We start from the raw sequence: 23414 nt of genomic DNA on the forward strand, positions 1-23414 counted from the left end.
ATAGAGGACTCTAGTGCACAAAAGCCTATGTTAGCATGGGCAGCGCCATTATGGACTTTCATCATATTGAAATTGTCAACCGGGTGGGACTTCCTATGACAGGGTCTCCCAAAGTCGGTGCACGTTTTGTTTTTTGCCCTAACACTACACAGCCGATTCAAATGATCAAAGCTTGATGATTAGTTGATTATTTGAATCAGCTGTGTAGTGCTAGGGCAAAAACCAAAACTGAGTTTGGGAAACCCTGACCTATGGGTTAAGGAAGGATCACATAATCCCATCCATAGCCAATGAATTATGCTCGTGAGTAAACATTCCATAACTGCAGGTGGCAGTAAATGTATACCTGTTCCAACAACTCATTCCAGGTGGTAGTATTCACCGGTTTAGTTTGTTTACCAAGTAGTAGAAGAATAAAATGGACTACTCAAAATGGAAATGGCCTCAATGCCCGTGCACTTACAAAAAGCGTCTGCTAAATGGCATATTATTTATTATTATTATTATTATACAAAGAAGAGTCCTCTATCATTCTTTATGGTTTAGGCAGAGTCGAAAAAACAACAGTCACATGTTAAGGCTTGCTGTGTCAAATGTTCCTTACCAGAGGTGTATTCACTACCGTATTCGGTTGAAAAACGTCTCAAAACCGTTTACTCCAAATGGAGAACGTTTTGCAACACAAACTAGAGTTTATATTGGACAAATTCAGGTAGGTCCCTCCCCGTTTCGTTCCGTTTGGTTTCTAGTGAATACACCTCAGTTAACAGATTTTTAAAGCTATAATCCTTAATTGAAACAATAGCAAAGCGGTCACCCCTGTTTTGGTATAAAGCTGAGGGATGGGCCTGGAGAAATGTAACCACTCTCAAATTCATAGACAGCTATGAATGCAAGGACTGACCATCCATGATATCAAAATTATAGTTTTAACCATGTTTTGAGGCTATGCAGTGTTTGTTTACATTTCCATTGTTTACAAACATTGGAGTAAAACAAGCTTATATTTTGGGTTCTCATGGGGTATGACCAATAATTTATATATACACTTGATGACAGCAGCTTGTATGTGAGTGGGTGTGCATGTGTGTAGAGTCAGTATAAATGTATGTGCATATTATGTGTGAGTGAGCAGATGATGGAGTGAGTGTGTGTGTGAGTGTGTTGGGTCCTGTGAGTGTGCAAAGAGACAGTGTAAAACTTAAAATAAAAGGTCAATAAAGGTACAAGGTTAACTCAGATAACCAGTGTAGCTATTTTGTTAGCTATTTATAATTTGTATTGCTTGGAGATAGAAGCTGTTCAAGAACCTGTTGGTTCAGACTTGATGCACCGGTACCACTTGCCATGCGGAAGCAGAGAGATTAGTCTATGGCTTGGGTGGTTGGAGTCTTTAATAATTTTCCGGGCCTTCCTTCCACATCGCCTGATATAGATGTCCTGGATGGCAGGGAGCTCGGCCACAGTGATGTACTGGGTTGTCCACACCACTCTCTGTAGCGCCATGCGATCGAGGGCGGTGCTATTGCCGTACCAGGCAGTGATGCAGCCAGTCAAGATGCTCTCAATGGTACAGCTGTAGAACTTTCTGAAGATTTGGGGGCCCATGACAAACTTTTTCAACCTCTTGAGTGGGAAGAGGCGCTGTTATGCCTTCTTCACGACGGTGCTTGTGTATTTGGACCATTTTAAGTCTTTAGTGATTTGAACACCAAAGAACTTGAAGCTCTCGACCTGCTTCACTGCAGCCCCATCGATGTGGATGGGGGTGTGCTCGCCCCCCCCCTTTCCTGTAGTCCACGATCAGCTCCTTGGTCTTACTGATGTTGACGGAGAGGTTGTTGCTCTGGCACCACACTGCCAGGTCACTGACCTCCTCCCTGTAGGCTGACTCATTGCCGCTGGTGATCAGGCCTACTACCGTCGTGTTGTCAGCAAACTTGATGATGGTGTTGGAGTCGTGCGTGGCCATGCAGTCGTGGGGGAACAGGGAGTACAGGAGGGGAATAAGCACACACCCCTGTGGAACACACATTTTGGTGATGAGCTTGGAGGGGAAAATGGTGTTGAACGCTGAGCTGTAGTCAATGAACAGCATTCTCACATAGGTATTCCTCTTATCTAAATGCATTTATTCATGCATTTATTAGCTAGAAATGCATTTATTTATGTATGCATTTGTTTTTGCTACATTTATTCTATTACAGACACCTTAATGCATACTTTTAAATTACATTAATGAGAGAATGCCAAGAGTGTGCTAAACTGTCATCAAGGCAAAGGGTGGCTACTTTGAAGAATCTCAAATAAAAAAAACATATTTTGATTTGTTTAACACTGTTTTGGTTACTACATGATTCCATATGTGTTATTTCATAGTTTTGATGTCTTCACTATTTCTACAATGTAGAAATTTTAAAACAATTAAGAAAAACCCTGGAATGAGTAGGAGTGTCCAAACTTTTGACTGGTACTGTATGTCGAAATGACCGTAAACAATATTCAGCTAATGCACACTCATTCAATAAGGTTCAAAGATAGGATTTCTTACACGTCAAAGCAAATTACATTGATTGGCAACATTTAGTAACTGAATAATGAATTGAAAGTTGAAATGTAAGGCACATGATCACAGATTTGTTAACCTTACCATAATGTACTGCTTGAACTCAACAAATAATGACTGGTCACACTTATCAGGCACACAAGATCTCTTGATTCAATATTAATCAATCAGTCAGGAGATGCTTGACATTTTTTAAATGGACAAGCTCATGCTGGAAGAATCATTACACCAGGATACAAATAAGTTCTGGTTTTTATTAAATACAATTCGTTTTTTTCCTTTGCCCTAAAGGAGAACCTGTCAAGAAAATATGTTTAAGGTTAAGAGGCAGGATTAATCGGGAAGAAGGAAACACATCACTGTAATAGTCCTGCCTTAGGTCAAAAGGTGGACATATGGGCTGTGCCTCCTACTGATCACTCAGTATATAAGGCACTGTAGATCACAGTAAGACACATTGAGATCTGACCTCTCTTGGAAGAACCAATTTGGAGGCTGCAGGTAAACACGTCCTCTTTTTCATCATCTCTCTGTGTGTCTGGACGAAATAATTATCTTGGATGTACCCTGTTCTGGTGCTTTGGCTTTAGTTGAATGTCTATGTCCATGTGCGGTCACCTTAGCAGAAGATTGTCTTATGCATCATGCTCTTCTTTAGTTAATCTTATAGTGAGGTAATGCTAGATATTGGACAAATCTCGAGCTGAACATCTTAGAAATCAGACTATAAAGGTGCCTGTACACAGAGGGATGATATATCTATAGCTAATGTAAAATGTGAGTAAATTGTAAAATTAGAGTGAATTGTGGTTGATTATAGTACATATTTTGTTTTTACATGAATGTTCAAAACTTGTAAAAGCAATCTGAAAAATTACACATCTAATGTTCACATAGTATGTGTCGTTTTCATTTTATGACTACAACATCCATCACATATCTGGCTTTGGGAAACTTAGGACATCATGTGTGTGTGTTTTTCAGAGATGAACCATTTTCTGTGCCTTCTGGCCATGGGGCTGTACCTGTGCTTGTTAAGCCAGGTGAATGCAGGTGAGTGATGGCTTTAGCACCTTACATCGAACTTCAAGAATGACTGCATTCTGTGTAAAGGGTGAAAAGAGAAATTATTTCATAAATTGGTCAGAACATAAATTGGTAACAAATGCCTGAATGTGCTCTCATTTATTATGGTCTAATCAAATTAACTTTGACGAAAATATTGAATAAATAATTGTTGCACATAGAATATTGCCAGCACTAGACATACGTATAGCATGTGGATATCAGTCACAGAAATTGAAAGATGCTTATTTTGTCTTCAGAACGGCGCTTGAGGAGGAATTGTATCCTAAACGCAGTAAATGACAACAAGGCCAGAGTGGACACGTACTATGATTACTCCAGAAAATAGTGAGTCTGCAAACCCTTCTTTGAAATATTTTTATGTGACTTGTATGAATCACAGAACATGTTTCGGTTTGTGTATGTATTGTACAGAATATGTATTTCTATGTGGCAATTTATTAATGGTACACCACATAACAGCCATGTATCTCTCACTGTAAGAGCGCCGAGAAGCCTGGCATGCGTTGCTACATACAGTACCAGTGAGTTATACCATTGGCTCATGTCCCTGCACTGCAACCCTGTAGGAGTTTATCACGCGTAAAGAGGAATGCTGTCGGACCTGCAGACATCCTGCGGCTACTGAAGCAGCCTGCTCGGCACACCCGCTCAGTGGTGCGGGCTGCAGACTACATGGAGAACGCCATCAAATGAATCCTGGAGAGATCTACCAAAAACCACCACATCCACAAGCGCTCACTCAATGCCACAGGTCTGTCCTGTTTCTGACACACCTGTTTCTCTGTCCTGTTTCTCTCACAGTTACATCTCCATACACACACGTCTCCTTTCTAGTATTTCCCCTAGTTTAGGGAAAATACCCTGACTGCTCCATACACATGTCCCCATCAACAATCAGATCACACAGCTCACTGGCTCTATGTCTGTCTTCCGCACAGACCTGATCTCTGCTGAGGATCTGGAGACTATCGCTCCCCTTCCTGCAAAACCACCCCCAACCTGAACAGGTTCCGCACCGCCACCAGTGTCTGTAACAACAGGTAAGCCAATCAAGGCATCAAGGCAACAAGACTCCTAACAAACCTGTTGTTGCACAACACATACTGGCCTAAAATCACAGAAGGAAGGAATTGATTAGTGACACAAGCCGAAAACATGAATATCACCATGTCATCTCCTTCACTTTTTCAATTAATATTTCCCTCCTCCTCTTTCCAGGGAAAACCCTCAAAGAGGCTCTGCCAACACACCCTTTGCCCGCTGGCTCCCTGCTGAGTATGAGGATGGCATTCTGAAACCAGTGGACGCTGACTTGGAGAGTGACATGCTGTACATCCACCTGGTGACCATCTTTGGCCAGTGGAATAACCACGACCTGACCTGAAGGAGCACTTCAGCAACGGCATCAACTGTGACGAGACCTGTGAGTGCACAGAGCCCTGCTTCCCCATGGCGGTCAGTCTCTCACTCTACATACGCTAAACCTTTTTTGAAGGTTGAAATACAGAGAATCATATGAACTACTCCTTCTCTGCTCTCTTCTGAAACAGATCCCCAAGGATGATCCTCGTGACGAGGAGTGCATGCCCTTCTTCCGCTCGGCCCCAGCCTGCGGCAAAGGCACCACAGGCTATGTCTTCGGAGCCAGCAATGTGCGCCAGCAGATGAACTCTCTGATGTGCTTCATCAATTTGGGCCAGGTGTATGGCTCAGATGAAGCTCTGGCCCGCAACATCCGTAACTTCACCAACGTCAAGGGCCAGCTGCGGGTTAATACAAAGTTCACAGACAACGGGCGCGAGCTCCTGCCCTTCTCCATCATGGGCACCAACATGTGTGCCAGCCGAAGCCGCATACAGTGGGGGAAAAAAGTATTTAGTCAGCCACCAATTGTGCAAGTTCTCCCACTTAAAAAGATGAGAGGCCTGTAATTTTCATCATAGGTACACGTCAACTATGACAGACAAATGGAGAAAAACAAATCCAGAAAATCACATTGTAGGATTTTTTATGAATTTATTTGCAAAATATGGTGGAAAATAAGTATTTGGTCACCTACAAACAAGCAAGATTTCTGGCTCTCACAGACCTGTAACTTCTTCTTTAAGAGGCTCCTCTGTCCTCCACTCGTTACCTGTATTAATGGCACCTGTTTGAACTTGTTATCAGTATAAAAGACACCTGTCCACAACCTCAAACAGTCACACTCCAAACTCCACTATGGCCAAGACCAAAGAGCTGTCAAAGGACACCAGAAACAAAATTGTAGACCTGCACCAGGCTGGGAAGACTGAATCTGCAATAGCTAAGCAGCTTGGTTTGAAGAAATCAACTGTGGGAGCAATTATTAGGAAATGGAAGACATACAAGACCACTGATAATCTCCCTCGATCTGGGGCTCCACGCAAGATCTCACCCCGTGGGGTCAAAATGATCACAAGAACGGTGAGCAAAAATCCCAGAACCACACGGGGGGACCTAGTGAATGACCTGCAGAGAGCTGGGACCAAAGTAACAAAGCCTACCATCAGTAATACACTACGCCGCCAGGGACTCAAATCCTGCAGTGCCAGACGTGTCCCCCTGCTTAAGCCAGTACATGTCCAGGCCCATCTGAAGTTTGCTAGAGTGCATTTGGATGATCCAAAAGAGGATTGGGAGAATGTCATATGGTCAGATGAAACCAAAATAGAACTTTTTGGTAAAAACTCAACTCGTCGTGTTTGGAGGACAAAGAATGCTGAGTTGCATCCAAAGAACACCATACCTACTGTGAAGCATGGGGGTGGAAACATCATGCTTTGGGGCTGTTTTTCTGCAAAGGGACCAGGACGACTGATCCGTGTAAAGGAAAGAATGAATGGGGCCATGTATCGTGAGATTTTGAGTGAAAACCTCCTTCCATCAGCAAGGGCATTGAAGATGAAACATGGCTGGGTCTTTCAGCATGACAATGATCCCAAACACACCGCCCGGGCAACGAAGGAGTGGCTTCGTAAGAAGCATTTCAAGGTCCTGGAGTGGCCTAGCCAGTCTCCAGATCTCAACCCCATAGAAAATCTTTGGAGGGAGTTGAAAGTCCGTGTTGCCCAGCGACAGCCCCAAAACATCACTGCTCTAGAGGAGATCTGCATTGAGGAATGGGCCAAAATACCAGCAACAGTGTGTGAAAACCTTGTGAAGACTTACAGAAAACGTTTGACCTGTGTCATTGCCAACAAAGGGTATATAACAAAGTATTGAGAATCTTTTGTTATTGACCAAATACTTATTTTCCACCATAATTTGCAAATAAATTCATTAAATATCCTACAATGTGATTTTCTGGATTTTCTTTTCTCATTTTGTCTGTCATAGTTGACGTGTACCTATGATGAAAATTACAGGCCTCTCTCATCTTTTTAAGTGGGAGAACTTGTACAATTGGTGGCTGACTAAATACTTTTTTCCCCCACTGTAACTAACGACAGCAACGCAGAGGAGGTGCCCTGCTTCCTGGCAGGTGAGCAATAGACACTACACAACATGTATTGTTACCACACATCCAATTAGACACTACACCAAAATGTTCTCTGTCAGCAAGCTACTCACACCCTTCTCCAGATGTGTGTCACAGCACTCCCAAATCCACATAGTGTAGACATGTTTCTGCTTCTTTGGATGGGTTTTTGTGTGTTAGTTAATCTACTTGTATTGTCCTTGAATGACCATACAACAATCCAGTAACAACTATCTTCTCTTGTTGTCTTCCAGGTGATGAGCGTGCAAATGAGAACATTGCTTTGACCACCATGCACACAATGATGCTGCGTGAACACAACCGTCTGGCCCGCGCCCTCACCCAGCTCAACCCTCACTGGACTGGAGAGATCACCTACCAGGAGACCCGCAAGATCATGGGAGCCTACTTCCAGGTGAGTCAAATGAGAGCATAATAACAAATCTATTTAATTTAGCTCCGTTTCTATCTGTACATGGAGTTCAACATTACAAAGGTCCTACCATACCGTAGTTACCAACACACATGGGTTTGAGTTGCTGGGTGATTAAACTGTCACTCATCTCCTTCCTCCTCTCACAGGTGATCACCTTCAGGGACTACCTGTTCCACATTGTGGGACCAGACTTCATTGCAAGGCAGCTGTCCACCTACCCTGGCTATGATGAGAATGTCGACCCCAGCATATCCAATGTGTTTGCCACCGCCACCTACCACTTCACTCACCTGTCCATCCAGCCCTTTATCTTCTGTCTGGATGAGAACTACACTGAGAACGCCCAGTTCCCCAGCCCGCTGCTGCACAGGGCCTTCTTCGCCCCCTGTTGGATCGTCTTTGAAGGTACAACTCTCAGTCCCACTTCTCAGGGGAACATTTACATTTGAAATTTTTAGTCATTTAGCAGACGCTCGTATCCAGAGCGACTTACAGTTAGTGAGTGCATACATTTACATTCACCATAAGTGATTTCCCGTTGTACACTAAAAATGAGGTCCCCCAGAGCATAACCACTGCTATGCCTAATAGTGTATAACAAGGAGGAGCATAACCACTGTTATGACTAATAGTGTCTGTTGTAGGGTTGACATCATTCCTAACCTCACTCTCTCTCACTCAGGGCCACAAGGGCCACATGGTTTGCCTGGCATCGCCGTGAAATCTGCCTTCGCCGTGCGGCTCGGCTACAACTACCCCAAACCAGGCCAGCCCATCCAATTCTGTGAGGTAATCTAAAACGGACAGAACCACTATGACACCAAGACGGGGTTGTTCACCTGCGTGGAGCCAGGCGTCTACGAGTTTGAGTTCCATTGCACCATATACAGTGAGGGAAAAAAGTATTTGATCCCCTGCTGATTTTGTACGTTTGCCCACTGACAAAGACATGATCAGTCTATAATTTTAATGATAGGTTTATTTTAACAGTGAGAGACAGAATAACAACGAAAAATTCCAGAAAAACGCATGTCAAAAATGTTATAAATTGATTTGCATTTTAATGAGGGAAATAAGTATTTGACCCCTCTGCAAAACATGACTTAGTACTTGGTGGCAAAACCCTTGTTGGCAATCACACAGGTCAGATGTTTCTTGTAGTTGGCCACCAGGTTTGCACACATCTCAGGAGGGATTTTGTCCCACTCCTCTTTGCAGATCTTCTCCAAGTCATTAAGGTTTCGAGGCTGACGTTTGGCAAGCCGAACCTTCAGCTCCCTCCACAGATTTTCTATGGGATTATGGTCTGGAGACTGGCTAGGCCACTCCAGGACCTTAATGTGCTTCTTCTTGAGCCACTCCTTTGTTGCCTTGGCCGTGTGTTTTGGGTCATTGTCATGCTGGAATACCCATCCACGACCCATTTTCAATGCCCTGGCTGAGGGAAGGAGGTTCTCACCCAAGATTTGATGGTACATGGCCCCGTCCATCGTCCCTTTGATGCGGTGAAATTGTCCTGTCCCCTTAGCAGAAAAACACCCCGAAAGCATAATGTTTCCACCTCCATGTTTGACGGTGGGGATGGTGTTCTTGGGGTCATAGGCAGCATTCCTCCTCCTCCAAACACGACGAGTTGAGTTGATGCCAAAGAGCTCCATTTGGTCTCATCTGACCACAACACTTTCACCCAGTTCTCCTCTGAATCATTCAGATGTTCATTGGCAAACTTCAGACGGGCCTGTATATGTGCTTTCTTGAGCAGGGGGACCTTGCGGGCGCTGCAGGATTTCAGTCCTTCACGGCGTAGTGTGTTACCAATTGTTTTCTTGGTGAGCATGGTCCCAGCTGCCTTGAGATCATTGACAAGATCCTCCCGTGTAGTGCTGGGCTGATTCCTCACCGTTCTAATGATCATTGCAACTCCACGAGGTGAGATCTTGCATGGATCCCCAGGTCGAGGGAGATTGAGAGGTCTTTTGTGTTTCTTCCATTTGCGAATAATCGGACCAACTGTTGTCACCTTCTCAGTGGCGGCTCCTGAAAAAATTCTCAGGGGGGGCAATTTTTCTGATGATTTAGGTGACCTACACACATTTAAAAAAAGATATGTCCAGCAACATCATGAAGACAGGGGCAGCATATAAGTCAATACCAGAAGCATTTATTGACTGATCTCAAAAGTGTTGGCTTACAAAAGCAAAATAAGTTATCACAGTAAAAATAATCAAGGGTGTTCTTTCACATTCCTCAACACTGCATAAACAATATGCATTTCCATAAAACACCTCATCTAATTGTGCCACAAAGTTGACAAGTCCAAGAAAAATACCAGGGTTGGTGGAGCCCTCAGTTTCATCTTTGCCTCGCAAAGCTAACTCAAACACTCCGCAAAACTTCACACACTGGATTAGCCGGCTGAGGATGTGGCGGTTCTTGCTAACCTCATCGTTGTGGCGGCGGACAGCTAGCCTGTATCCCTCATCCAGCTGAGAGGCAATGTTCACTCTCCCCAAAGCAGACAATCTCAAACAGCTATCCATGTGGGTCTTTGACAGCTCATGTTTCTTAATCTTTCTGAAAGATGGTGCATATCCGTTACACCAGTCGCTGTCCAAGCGGTGCTGTCTGCCGTGCCGCCTTCAGGGTGAAAGAGTAAGCAGGGGTAGCAGAAGACTGCATTAGCTACATCGCAGCCTGCTAGCCAGGTTTTTCGTTCGTACCAATTTTTGGAAAATCCTCGGGTGTAGGACTTTCCCCCTTTAGTAGAAACCTGTTGAATTATTAAATTTGGTCTGGGAGGTCCTAATTGTTTCGTTGCCAATTTATCTTGATTTGTTCGCCGACAAAAAGGAACTTCTTTCAAAGAGACAATCGAGTTGCACTGAACGCTAGCCATCTTGACAGTAGTACGTGAATTGATTGACGCTGCTACCCGCTCTTTTCTTAGTTACGTTCATGGTTATGTTACGTATGACGAAAGCGCGTAAGTGCAAGCCCTCCCGGAACCCATAGAGATTGTATTGAAAGCTCTGATATTTAAAAAAAAAAATTTTTTACATGAGAGTCTATGAGAGACTTCTGGGGCGATTTTCAACCTGACTGAAATCGCCCCAAAAGGGGCGGGCCATTTGAAGCACGACTTTAGCCTGATTGGACATTTAGTGGCAGATCAGACGTCTAGATTAGAACACTGATAACTACTGTTGCCGTGATATAATTGATTAGAAAAAAAATCCCTTCCTTTTCCCGTTTGGCAGTGCGTCGCCCATATCGCCCTAATGAACACACCGCCCCTGCACCTTCTCACCAAGCTGCTTGGCGATGGTCTTGTAGCCCATTCCAGCCTTGTGTAGGTCTACAATCTTGTCCCTGACATCCTTGGAGAGCTCTTTGGTCTTGGCCATGGTGGAGAGTTTGGAATCTGATTGATTGATTGCTTCTGTGGATAGGTGTCTTTTATACAGGTAACAAGCTGAGATTAGGAGCACTCCCCTTAAGGGTGTGCTCCTAATCTCAGCTTGTTACCTGTATAAAAGACACCTGGGAGCCAGAAATCTTTCTGATTGAGAGGGGGTCAAATACTTATTTCCCTCATTAAAATGCAAATCAATTTATAACATTTTTGACATGCGTTTTTCTGTATTTATTTGTTGTTATTCTGTCTCTCACTGTTCAAATAAACCTACCATTAAAATTATAGACTGATCATTTCTTTGTCAGTGGGCAAACGTACAAAATCAGCCGGGGATCAAATACTTTTTTCCCTCACTGTACCAGAATGTGGGCAACGTGGACCTGCGGAAAAATGGCCAGCTGGTGCTGCATTCCTTCACCACCCAGCAGACCGGCTACATCACGGCTACTGGAGGCACACTGCTGCAGCTCAACAAGGGGGACAAGATCTGGCTGTCAGCTAACTACGGTGGCAACGGCATTACTTCCGACAGCTTCTTCTCAGGGCACCTGATTTCCACTGTCTAGAGTCCACTCTGACCCACAGGTTACAACTAAGCTACCTTTTCTGTCTTTTAAAATGATTTTTTTAATTAATTTTTTTATTATCTTTTAACATATGATAAGCTTCATCCCATCACCAAGGAGAAGAGAGGTCAATGCACTGGTTTGTTATACTTGCACTGATAGGAGAGACAGAGGAGTGGGAGAGTCGTTGCATTACATCTGTCTCTCTTCCTCTTTTTTCACCAATGCAACACCCATGTCTAAACACATCTTCTTTTTCTGTGTGCGGAGCCCAACCCACTACCCCCGAAACCCAATTATTGTTGTTAGATTAAATTAATCTTACCACATCAGGGAAATGCATTGGGATAGCATTTTGATTGTTAATTGTATTTTATGTCATTTGACTTTCTTCTAATTGTTGGTATGCATTTTCCTTCTTATGAACTTGTTGGCTAATTAAATTATATCGTTTTGATCTTGCACATTAAACACTTAGAACAAAACCTAAGAACTTAATATATGCTAATGATGAGTTTTTGGGTGATGGAAAAATTATGACAAATAAGAAAAAACTCAACTATGCTCAGGGAGCCTTCCTGACGTTGGGTCAGCAAAACATTCGTTCTAAAGCTAATGTTTTAATATTTATGCAGTAAACTTTGGATGTAAATTATTATAAAGAATATACTTTGATAAACAATTATTTTCTGACTGATTCATCTTTCGAATGATAAATAATGAATAGCATAAAATTACACATGCACATGCTCCTCTGTGTCTTCTGTGTCACCTCAAGTCAAGACCTCACCTCACATTTTTGAGTAGCGAGACACAGCACACAGCATGTTCACTTCACGCTCAACCAAAGGGGGGCGTGAGGGTTCCACCTCGATTCGCACCCTTCTCAGATGTAGGGATTTTCACAAAATACGAATGACACAAAATCTACTTGGATTGTTTAGATATTGGCCTATATGCTACACTGCAGTATGTGGCTTATCACACATATAATTAATAATGTGTAATGTTAGTTTTATGAAGATTGGCCTATAAGAGTCAATATGTGCCAAAGAAAAGTACAATAAACTCAACAGAACTTTTTGTGCATAGGCCTAGGCTAGGCTGTGTGTGTTTTCGTTGGGGAAAATGAGTAACAGAAATATTGGCTATAAAAATAACATATAGGCTACAGAAAACAGAACACTTAAGATTTTGTCAACTTTAATAGGCCTACTTATCTTATAACCAATCATAAACAATATTAAAGCAAACGAATCAGTCAAACTAACATCTTTCATAGCCTAAACATTTTCATTAAACATTTTGTTTTATTAGTGAAGTAAAGATTAGGATTTAGAAAATCAATAGAATGATAGCTGCAGGCACAGGATAACAGAACATGTGGTCTGACTGGGCACCATTTTAATTATTGTCGTCTATTTCCCCCGGGGACTCACCTTACTTAAATAAGTAAACAAATAAATGAGCGCAATATATAGCGTTCGATACGGACGTGGTGGGCTGCATTATCCCGTTGTTCTGTCCACTAAGCGTTCGATACGGACGTGGTGGGCCGCATTATCCCGTTGTTCTCTCCGCAGTGGACAGAGGGGACGGGAACCAGCTGCTGCGTCTTGGGCCTTCACCCCCCCCCCCCCCCCCCCCCACCAACCCCCCAGTGGCGGCTGGGACTCCCGTGGGAGCGAGGGAATGCCTGGAGATGGCGAGTGGCACACGATACCCCATTGTTCAGTCTAGCAGTCACTGATTCCTCGCCCCACCCCCAATAAACACTCACTGACCATCTCAGCGAGTTAAATTGATTAGAAAGCCGTTTGTGTCGCTCAAGGTTGTTTGACTAATCCCCATTTTCGCCTGGGTATCTGCTCCAATATTACGAAGCGAACAAATCCATTTTTCATTCGATATGGCTACATGGCTATGGGCTAGGCCTACCCATCTGTACAGTGAAACAGGTTGTTTCCCTTTAAAGCTCGATGACTGGTCCATAAATTCTCCACGTGCAAACAGGACTCGTGCCAAAATCCGTAAAAGCAAGTGCGGTTATTTTAGTGATGGGTGGTAGTAGTGTTATGTGGAGGAATTAACAAGATGTGTTTTAGGCCTACCTACTAAATTATCTGTAGTTGGTTTCGGGTTAAGCAGAGCTGTCAATCAAACAAGTCGGGATGCGGGGAAGAAAAGTGTGGAACGAACACAGGGAGGGAGCGGAGAACCAGTGGCAAGGATTCCGCGAGACTGTTCTTATAATTGGGGGAACATCTGACTCTGTCGCGCGCTGGCAGATGGTCGGTTGAGGCGGGATCGAAGGGGGGAGATTTACATTCATTGTTCAGGGGATCGAGCTCAATCCAGAGACAATAGCCTTGGCAAGAAGCAAGGAATGAAAAAACTTTCCTTTTCAGATACAGAAGGATGGATAAAGAAACAACGGGAATTAATTAAAAACACGTTTCTGTAAATTAAAACGCATAAAAACGTTTGATCTGGCAGCTATTCTAGCATACCGATCAACAGGCATATAGAAACAGCAGTTTGTCAGCAACTTTTATGTAAATCATTTTTCATTTTATGGTGCAAATAACCTGAGTAACACGCGTAATACACACATAGCCCGTGTTTATTGCAGATAGACAAACTGCAAATGGATCCGTTTTTCTGCACAGGCTCTTCAGTGACACCCTCATGGGAACTGAGGTCTAACTTTCCAACTGTAGAATATTTTTTATAATAAGGTTGAACGCATTTATAACTGAAATTTGGTTTAATCAAATGAACACAGGTTCACATCCTATCTAAGCATGATATCTGATTCCTCCATTATGGGACATTTTAGAACTGTGCCCCAAATATATATTGATGATATATTTAGCAAATAGAATAAATAGACTAGGCTACACATAAAACCACATTATTTTTCATGGATGTCTTGTCATTGCATTGCCTGTTGTTATAGCGGATATCATTATTTATCCTGCGTTCATTTGAAACTTATCAAACATATACTGTATCTGTAACATTTTAGACAGAACTTCCAACCGTGTTTCCTCAGACTGACAGCACTGTCTTGGATGAGCAGCACGAACGTATAGCAGTGAAGATTAATAGAACAACCAGACTACAATTGTTTAGCACTAATATCCTTAAGTCGGATCACAGCTTTCAATCACTGCGCATTGTTCAGGGAGAGCAGACAGGTGCACTCTTGTGTTTAATATTGATGACTCGACTGAAAATGCCAAATAAGATATTCAGGATTGTTGCTTTAGACTTTTAATCCAGTTATCCTATTAAAATACAATTTGCAACTGAATGCCTAATGCAAGCAATAGAACAGAAACGTTGGCCACATTTAGAATATGAAACTAAATAGGCCAATAGTTTTGCTGGACATGCAATATGTATGTGTAGGCTATAATGTTACATTTTACATTTTACATTTTCAAGTAACCTAGACTTAAATGCTTTCTCAATTTTACAATCATTAGACAACTTTGCTGCAACATGGAGGCTTAGCTGTCTTTTTGCAGGCCTTTCATGCATATTTCTGGGACAAATATGGCAGCAGTAGGCCTTTATTCAAATGGCATGTTTTGTCTATGTTATTTATTTAGGTTTGTTCCCTCCAGCGGTAATTGCACGCAACACTGAGAGATTACAAAGACATAATAAACAAGAAATCGAATAATAATAATTTATTAAGTAGCCTAATAAATAGGCCTATATTATAAACAGGTGATTGATGTCACTGCAGTATAGGCTAAATAAAATGTTTAGGCCCTAGATGAAAACCTATCGTGTTCACTGAAACTATCAATTTGTGATTTCAACATAGAATAATAATATAATTTAATGTTAAAACACAAAATCACACAATTAACACAATGTAACCTGATAGTTCGATAGTCCATTTAAAAAAACAAAATATCAGCTCTTTCTCCTGAAAATAATAAAGGTCTATTGTCTGAATATGTGACCAAGTGTCAAAAAGTTATAATGAAAGGATAAAAATACATATGTTATTAGCCTTAATTGTTGTTCATATTATGCCACTTTCATCTGAGATCTGAAGCACTCTTTGAGTAGGACTTCACTAGAGAACTGTTTGAAGAGACAACTGAGCTATTGGCTAGCTGGATGCTCAAATTGGCAGAAGTCCAAATAACGGAGGCATTTTACACCAATGAGAGCATCCATTTCAACAATCGGTCCCCCATATGGCAGTGTAGCCCCTCCTCCCGACCCTATCCCGGCAGAGGAACTCATACATGCTCCAGGACAGTGAAGTGGAGCATTATTGCCAGCTCTTTTGCCCATACATTCAAAGCGCAAAAGGTCTCTTCTGCGCTGTTTGAGAAAGATTTTGTCACCTGATTTTAGAGCTGTCGTGTGGCAGTGTGTGTGCATGCATATCTGTGGAATAGACTACGGTGTGCATGAGCCTGTCGAGGAGTGCGCGCGTGTCCACCAAACAGGTGACCTTTGTTTATGGTCGAACCGACTTTTGACGTTACTTTTCCCCTGTTCGTGGACAATGATTGCAGTCCACGGGAAGATACATCTATTGCCTGTTTTCCTTCGAGAGCACTTTTGAAGACAGAATAGTGGACAAGCAGTAGCCTATTATTTACCTTGGGCAGCTCTGAAGCCTCAATCATCATCCAAGTGCTCGATAACAGCATCCTGGAACGGACCTCCCAGTTCTATTTTGCCAAAGTGATATTGCTCTCTTGTTTACTCTGAAAATAACACCATTGGATTTGTGTATTAAATGTACGGGATCCAGGAGCACCTGATAAGAGACGTCAGCGGATTAAAAGAAATAACTCTCGGAGAGGAGATGGATCCAGTCCGGTCCTGGGTGCGTAATGTCGGTGTTGTGGATGCTAACGTAGCGGCGCAAAGGTACAGTATACCCTCATGTTCTCAAGTCCTGTGGTATTTTGACGAAATGCACGAGTCAATCTTTCTTATTGGCAACTTAGCACAACATCAAACACTAACGCACATTTAAGAAATTGCATTAATGGTTAGGCTAGATTTCTTTAAGCATGCAAGAGGAGTCGATGTATTATGCACATGGTTTTAACCATTTCAATATCAAAAAGCATATTATGCTCGGGAAAAAATATAAACGTAAATGACAAATAGCGCACAGATCACCATATTATAGCCTATAGGCTAGCCCATAAAAGTGACCCGAGGTGCAAAGCAGTCAAATATAAAGTATTGTTGTTGATTATGCTCATGGCTCTTGTGTGATACTCATTGACCCTAAACTTCTCCAGACTTGAGAGGAAACGAAAAAGCAACAGGTCGTCTTTGGGAGTAAAGCTGACAATTGTGTAGAAAAACATATCTCAAGCATCCCTGGCTTTCTGTGCGCTGAGAGTGCGGCTTGTCCGAGGTGCGCGCTGTCAATAGCGAGTGGGGCTGGTGTCACGAGCAGCTTGAAAGGGATACAACAAAACACAACAATAAAACAAAAACGCGTTCTGTCACAAAAGCGACCGCCCGGGCCGGAATAATGTTATTTTAGTGAGGATCCCACCTCATGGCTATTGATTTGTAGGCCTATAGGACGCGCATGAAACGCATTTGACGGTTGGAATCTGTTATTTTATCCATGTTGAATTATCCACTAAAGATTGTATATCTCCATTCAGAAATTCTCTTATCGCCATATATTAGGCCTAGGTCTATAGCTGCTTAGGCCTATAGCCAATATGACGGTTTAAGTTGATGATAATAGCCCAGTAATAATAATAGGCCTAATCATAATAACAATAATAATAATGATAGTAATAATAATAATAATAATACAATTATATTGGCTTGTCTACTGAAATATTAATCAGTAGACAAAGTCATATTCATATTGTCATCTATTTATCAAAAAATCAATTAGCCTACCATTATCTTATGCAAAAGTTTTTCAAAACATTGACATTGTTTTTCATACTGGTTTAAAAGGAACTTTTGTGAATTCTTAATGTTAAAATACTCCAGTAGGCTACATCTACAGGCTGTTATGATAGCCTTGGTATAAATTATATAGCCTTCTTTTCAAAGGAGAACATGCAAAAAAGTAAGCATGCAGACAATGTAGCCTAACATTAATTTCAAAGGTGTATTTGCCCAAATAAACTGTTTTTGGGATACAGAAGAACAAACTTTTGTGATAATTTGCAAGCCTCCGTTATTCGATTAAATAAGGTTATGGCTGATGTTTCAAATGAGCGTTAATCAGATCAAGTCTTTTCATATTTTACATGTATTTTATGCAATCGAAACACGTCTCGAGTCATATGTGGAATGAAACCCTTTTCAATTCTCAATTGTCACATCACGAATATCTACTTTTCATAATAATCACCAGATAGCAGATATAATATAACTTTCACTGAAAGTTCTCTGATGCTTCTCAACCTGTAGGAAAATTAGAATTTTCCGTCTTCTTCCAAGCCTAAATTATGCAGCGATAAAATAATGGATAAATGTAGGCTAGACACAATTATCCTATCAAAAGTACATGTTCATTTATGTCTGACTTTGGAACTTTTTGTGCTTGCACTTTTCAAAGGTCAAGGATGAAGGTCAGCATGAGTGCCAAAATAACTTTCACAGTAGGCCTATAAGAAAAACGTTTTAAACTTCTTCATATTTTGCAGCGTCGAAAAAAACACAGCCTTTATCTCACCCAGTGTAAGAGGCGAAGCATCAATAAACATTCAGTGTTAATTAAGCTGCAGGCCTTCACGCTTGGAGCAAGTCAAACTTTGACCCACCCATTAATTACATAAACACCCCGCCAGCACTTCATGCTATTTTTTGGGACATATCAACATTTTGATTTCATTCCACCATCGATAATTCGCGATTTCCTAGGTAGGTCATGCATAGAAAGTTAGTCATTGAACCCAATGCTTTAAAACGTTTTGTAAGCGATTCTTGAATTGTTGCTAACAAGTAATCTAAATTACAGTTTGTGAAAATTAAGCATAAGATGATTGCATCATACAGATAGGCTACATAGGCTATTTATTTTTAAAATCTTAATTAAGCATCTAAATCATATAGGCTATAATTGCTTTAATGGTTTTTCCACATTGTTGGTTCAGTGAGTATTTTTCAAAACTAATTTACTCCATATTGCCACTCCTGACTAATTCATGTTACAATGTTGAATCTAGAAATGAATGATTCTGTTGTAGTCTATACGTTTTACCTTAATAAACAGTGATTGGAGTTGTAAGATGTTTTGCTATGTGTGACTGAGGATTGTGATGTAGTGTGAGTGAATTTCCCTCTCCTCTCCTCTCCCATCCTTTCCTTTCCTTTCCTCTCCTCGCCTCTCCTCTCCACAGTGGTGTAGCTCTCTCCAGGGCCCACTTTGAGAAGCAGCCCCCTTCTAACCTGCGCAAGTCCAACTTCTTCCATTTTGTCCTGGCACTCTATGACAGACACGGACAGCCTGTAGAGGTGGAGAGGACTTCCTTCGTGGACTTTGTGGAGCAGGACAAGGTGTGTGTGTTTGTTTGTTTGTTTGTTTGTTGACTGTGAGTATATTTGTGTGTATTTCTCCATAGATTTCTCTTTATTATGCAGGTCCTCTGTGTTCGTTATTATTGAAATCAAATCATAAGTCTCAAGTTAGTTTCCATAAGTTTACCAGAGAGAGTGAAGAAAAGGTGGTAGCTATTACCATAGAAATAGAATGAAGATTTCTATGGTTATTACAGCAATACAGCAAAGCTTTAAACTGACCACATTTACACAACCCGTAGCAGGACATTTCTATGCAGCCAGTAGTTTACAAGCGTTTAACTTGACCTTCCACATCCCCCAATAAAGCTGAGCATATTGAACAGCTGACAGCTCACTCCCAATGAGCTGATGATGAGCGATTGAAAAAGAATACCTAATGACTAATTAGCAGCCTTACTCATTAGTGGGACATCACTACTTTTAAAAATGCAAATTACACTCACCTCTGTTAAGTTTTACCCTGACTACATCATCAAAGTCTCTTTTCCTCCCACTCCCATGTACTAAATACTGCTGAGGGGAGAGAAGTAAATTCCTCAGGTCAGACATTGGAGAGAGCGAGAGAGAGAGAGAGAGAGAGAGAGAGAGAGAGAGAGAGAGAGAGAGAGAGAGAGAGAGAGAGAGAGAGAGAGAGAGAGAGAGAGAGAGAGAGAGAGAGAGAGAGAGAGAGAGAGAGAGAGAGAGAGAGAGAGAGAGAGAGAGAGAGCGCGAGAGAGAGAGAGAGAGACGGTTTTGTTTTACACACAGAGAGAGTGTCAGTGCTAATGCCAGGGCTGAGGGCTGTCAGTGTTTCCCCTAGCGCCACACACACAGCCAGGGCAAGGCAGAATGATATGACGGCTGCAGAGGAGTTCATTTTCTGCATGGTTAACCTGGCATCTGGTTTTGTTGTTATTCAGAGGTGGGAGGGTGATAAGGGGAAATAAATGTTCCTCTGTGTATATTTACTAAACATTATGTTCCAGTCTCTACTGTATACTGTCGATTTCTCTCTTTCTTACTTTCACTCATCTCTCTTAATATGTTCATTTCTTTCCTTCCTCTCTTATCTCTGTCTTCCTCTCTTTCTGCTGAGAGATGATGGCTCCCTGGGTTATTGGACCAGAAAGCATTCCTTTGAGACCAGTTAGGGAGAGACTGGAAAGGGAGAGAAAGAGAAAGTGAGGAATAAAATGAAAGAGGGTGGTGTAGAGCCAAGGGGAAGAAAGGATGGAGGAAGGGAAGTTTCTCTGTCAAGGTCGACTGCTGCTCACTCTCGCAGCACTATAGTAGTTTCCACTCACTGAAATATCCAGAGTAGGCCTACACACACACACACAGACACATTATGCACATGCACACATACGTACGCACACACAAGCTTGTGCGCACATTCACTGTTGCATAGCATACATGATAATGGGTACACTATATTGTATTTGATCATACAGATCCCACAGCTTTAGGATTTCACATCAGATGTGCTGCAGTTCAACTTCTAAAAAGAGGAGCTAACTCAAAGTTAAGTATCCAGCTCTGGAGCCCAGTGCAGGGTCCCATCTGGGGGTTTGAGCCTACAACCCTGGGATCCCCACACCACTACACCAGTCCCAGGGAAGGATGAAGTGCACGATTAGAGGAGCCTGACTGTGCTGAACTGTGCTTAGTGATGCCCAGCTGTACTTAACTGTGCTTAACTGTGCCCTCACCGGTGCTATAACTGCATGACTGCATCTGTTTGTTTGTCTGTTTGTCGTCTCATTCCAAGGAGCAGACGGGAGAAAAGACCAACAACGGCACGCACTACAAGCTACAGCTCCTCTACAGCAATGGTGAGTAGACCTTCAAATCAACAGCCATAGCATCGGATAGCAGCATGTCCCATTCATGTCAGTGTGAGAACGTGGGCACTCTGGTATTGATATGTTCCGTGTGGTTTCATTTCTCTTGATTCTTTGTCCCAGAGACTTTTTAGTGTCTGACCACTTCAGAGTGGGAGGAGGAACAGGTTGTCCTGAGCCAGACCACTGACTATACACCATTCCGCATCTCAATGGTATGGTCATGGAATGGACATGATATGGACATAACCACTTCTCATGCATTCCAAATATGAGAGGAAAAGCCCACTTGAAACCCCCACCCCTCTCTCCCAGTACTCTTCTCCCTGCCTCTTCCTCTGCCTCTCATCCCACCTCACCTCTCTTCTAAATATCTATCCACTCATCCAATTGCTGAGTTCTTTGAGCCCCAGATTTAGTTGTGTGTGAAGCTGCTTCCTTACCCATAAACAGGGAAACAAAGTACACAGTGCCCCACATGGTGTTACAAAATCAGATAAGGGATATGCAGAGAGATTTTTGGTTCCCATGAGCCTCCACTGCCCCTCCTCTGCCATCGCCGTGACACCCATGGGAGATGAGATAAAAGACATGTACCAGAAAGACCCCCACCACACACACACACACACACACACACACACACACACACACACACACACACACACACACACACACACACACACACACACACACACACGACTGCCTCTGCACCCCACTTCCCCTTCCCCCTAGTGATATCAAAGGCCTCCTGATTGAGACTTTGATGAAAGGAACCCGTTTTAAAAAGCAATACTCTGCATAGGCTTCATAAAATAATCCCTCTGATAAAACGTGCTGCTCTTCAGTCGCAAGGCATTACATCGACGGCAGCCTACAAGGATGTAAAACCAGTGGGTTTGAAGCACCCAGAGACCAAAGGTTCAGGTGTTTTCTAAAAGCATGCTGGGAGGCTCTCTGTCAGATCCCAGAGCCCCTAAAGCCCTCCACTGCTCATCATCTGACCTGTATGGATGACCCAGGGAATGGCCATTATGGGAATCAAATAAATGTCCAGTCAAAAACACTCATATCCCATGCCTTCAGCACTAGGTTGTCTTTGTGAGATTAGTCTAGTTTCCTTTAATGATTGTGTATGTGTCTGTGTGCAGGGGTTCGTACGGAACAGGATCTTTATGCACGGCTTATTGACTCCGTCACTAAACAGGTAAGGAGCCCTGTTTGCTTTGACTGGATTTAGCCTGCTGTGGAACTCATGCTTACAGCTTGATTGATTGCACATGAAATCTAATTCCCCCATCACCCGCTCTCCCTCTCTCAGCCCATAGCATATGAGGGACAGAACAAGAATCCTGAAATGTGCCGGGTTCTGCTCACTCACGAGGTTATGTGCAGGTGAGTCACACACACACACACACACACACACACACACACACACACACACACACACACACACACACACACACACACACACACACACACACACACACACACACACACACACACACACACACACACACACACACACACACACACACACACACACACACACACACACACACACACACACACACACACACACACACACACACACACACACACAGACAAAGGAAATCATATCCTTAAAAATATCCATCACCCCATGTCTTTTTGTTTTGTCTTGATGTGTCTGCATGTAGTATGCCATTTGAAAATAAGACTGGGGTTGAAGTGAAAGTATAGCCTGTCTGTCTTCAGGCTTGTTACAGTGTGAGCCCCTTGCTGCCTTCTCCTTTAGCCCCTGAGTCCCCCGCCAGATCCTGTTTCTCTCTGGAGCATCCCTCACAGACTTTCTTGAACCTCCACTGAAACATGTTCAGGGTATAATTAACCCCCCCAACCCCCACCCCCATCACCACCCCAGCCCCTTATGTTTTACATGGACAATGGTCCACATAGGAACCCTGTTGAAACATAAGAATTAGAGTAGTTTATCTGATTTCTAACAGAGTGCATGGAAACTATAAGACAGTGTGGCAGCAATGGGTCAGGGTGAAAGAAGAGGGCTGCTGTTATGGTGCTTTTGGAAGACTGGGCTTCCTCACTATGCATGCTGTGTTTTTGGAGGTATGTAGGTAGGAAGAGAGGGACAGAGAGAGAGAGCAAGTGAGTGTTGGGGCAGTGACCCAGGGTTTGAGGGCAGGAGGGGGAAGGAGAGGGGGGTTTGGCAGGGGAAGAGGGGCTAAGACTGAGTGGGCTTTGCCATTGTATAGCCAGCAGATGCCCGAATGTGACTCACAGCTGGCTAATAACAGAGCCGGGGAGGCAGAGGGCAAGCGTCACAGCTGGGGAGTGAGGCCGTCTGACAGGGGGGCGGCGGGGGGGCAGAGGGGGGCAGGGCCAAGCTGGGACACGAGAGGGGTGAAGTGAGGTGTAGGAGTGGCAGATGGTTAGGGGTGGGGGCACTTTTTGTTATGCAGCGGAGGGGACTTGGAG

The 23414-nt window shown here is 42.9% G+C and overlaps 1 protein-coding gene and 1 pseudogene across 2 annotated transcripts in view; both read left to right on the plus strand.

Annotated features, from left to right (window-relative positions):
• The first annotated feature begins 4116 nt into the window (after window positions 1–4116).
• Window positions 4117–13321, plus strand: LOC311141098 (myeloperoxidase-like; annotated as a pseudogene). Its single transcript has 10 exons — window positions 4117–4130; window positions 4222–4343; window positions 4611–4695; window positions 4874–5110; window positions 5206–5513; window positions 7117–7157; window positions 7409–7569; window positions 7737–7995; window positions 8273–8479; window positions 13155–13321. The product of its transcript is annotated as a myeloperoxidase-like (transcript).
• Window positions 13322–16345: 3024 nt separating this feature from the next.
• ebf2 (EBF transcription factor 2) overlaps window positions 16346–23414 on the plus strand; it is a gene marked incomplete at both ends in the record, with an annotated part of 33238 nt that continues 26169 nt past the window's right edge. Inside the window, 5 exons of the mRNA XM_084176707.1 lie at window positions 16346–16479; window positions 18942–19098; window positions 20870–20933; window positions 22091–22146; window positions 22261–22334. Of these exons, the coding sequence (XP_084032833.1) occupies window positions 16346–16479; window positions 18942–19098; window positions 20870–20933; window positions 22091–22146; window positions 22261–22334 (485 nt within the window). The remainder of the gene's footprint in view (window positions 16480–18941; window positions 19099–20869; window positions 20934–22090; window positions 22147–22260; window positions 22335–23414) is intronic.

Source organism: Coregonus lavaretus, assembly GCF_964263955.1.
Source record: "Coregonus lavaretus genome assembly, chromosome: 14".
In the NCBI taxonomy this organism is placed as follows: Eukaryota; Metazoa; Chordata; class Actinopteri; order Salmoniformes; family Salmonidae; genus Coregonus; species Coregonus lavaretus.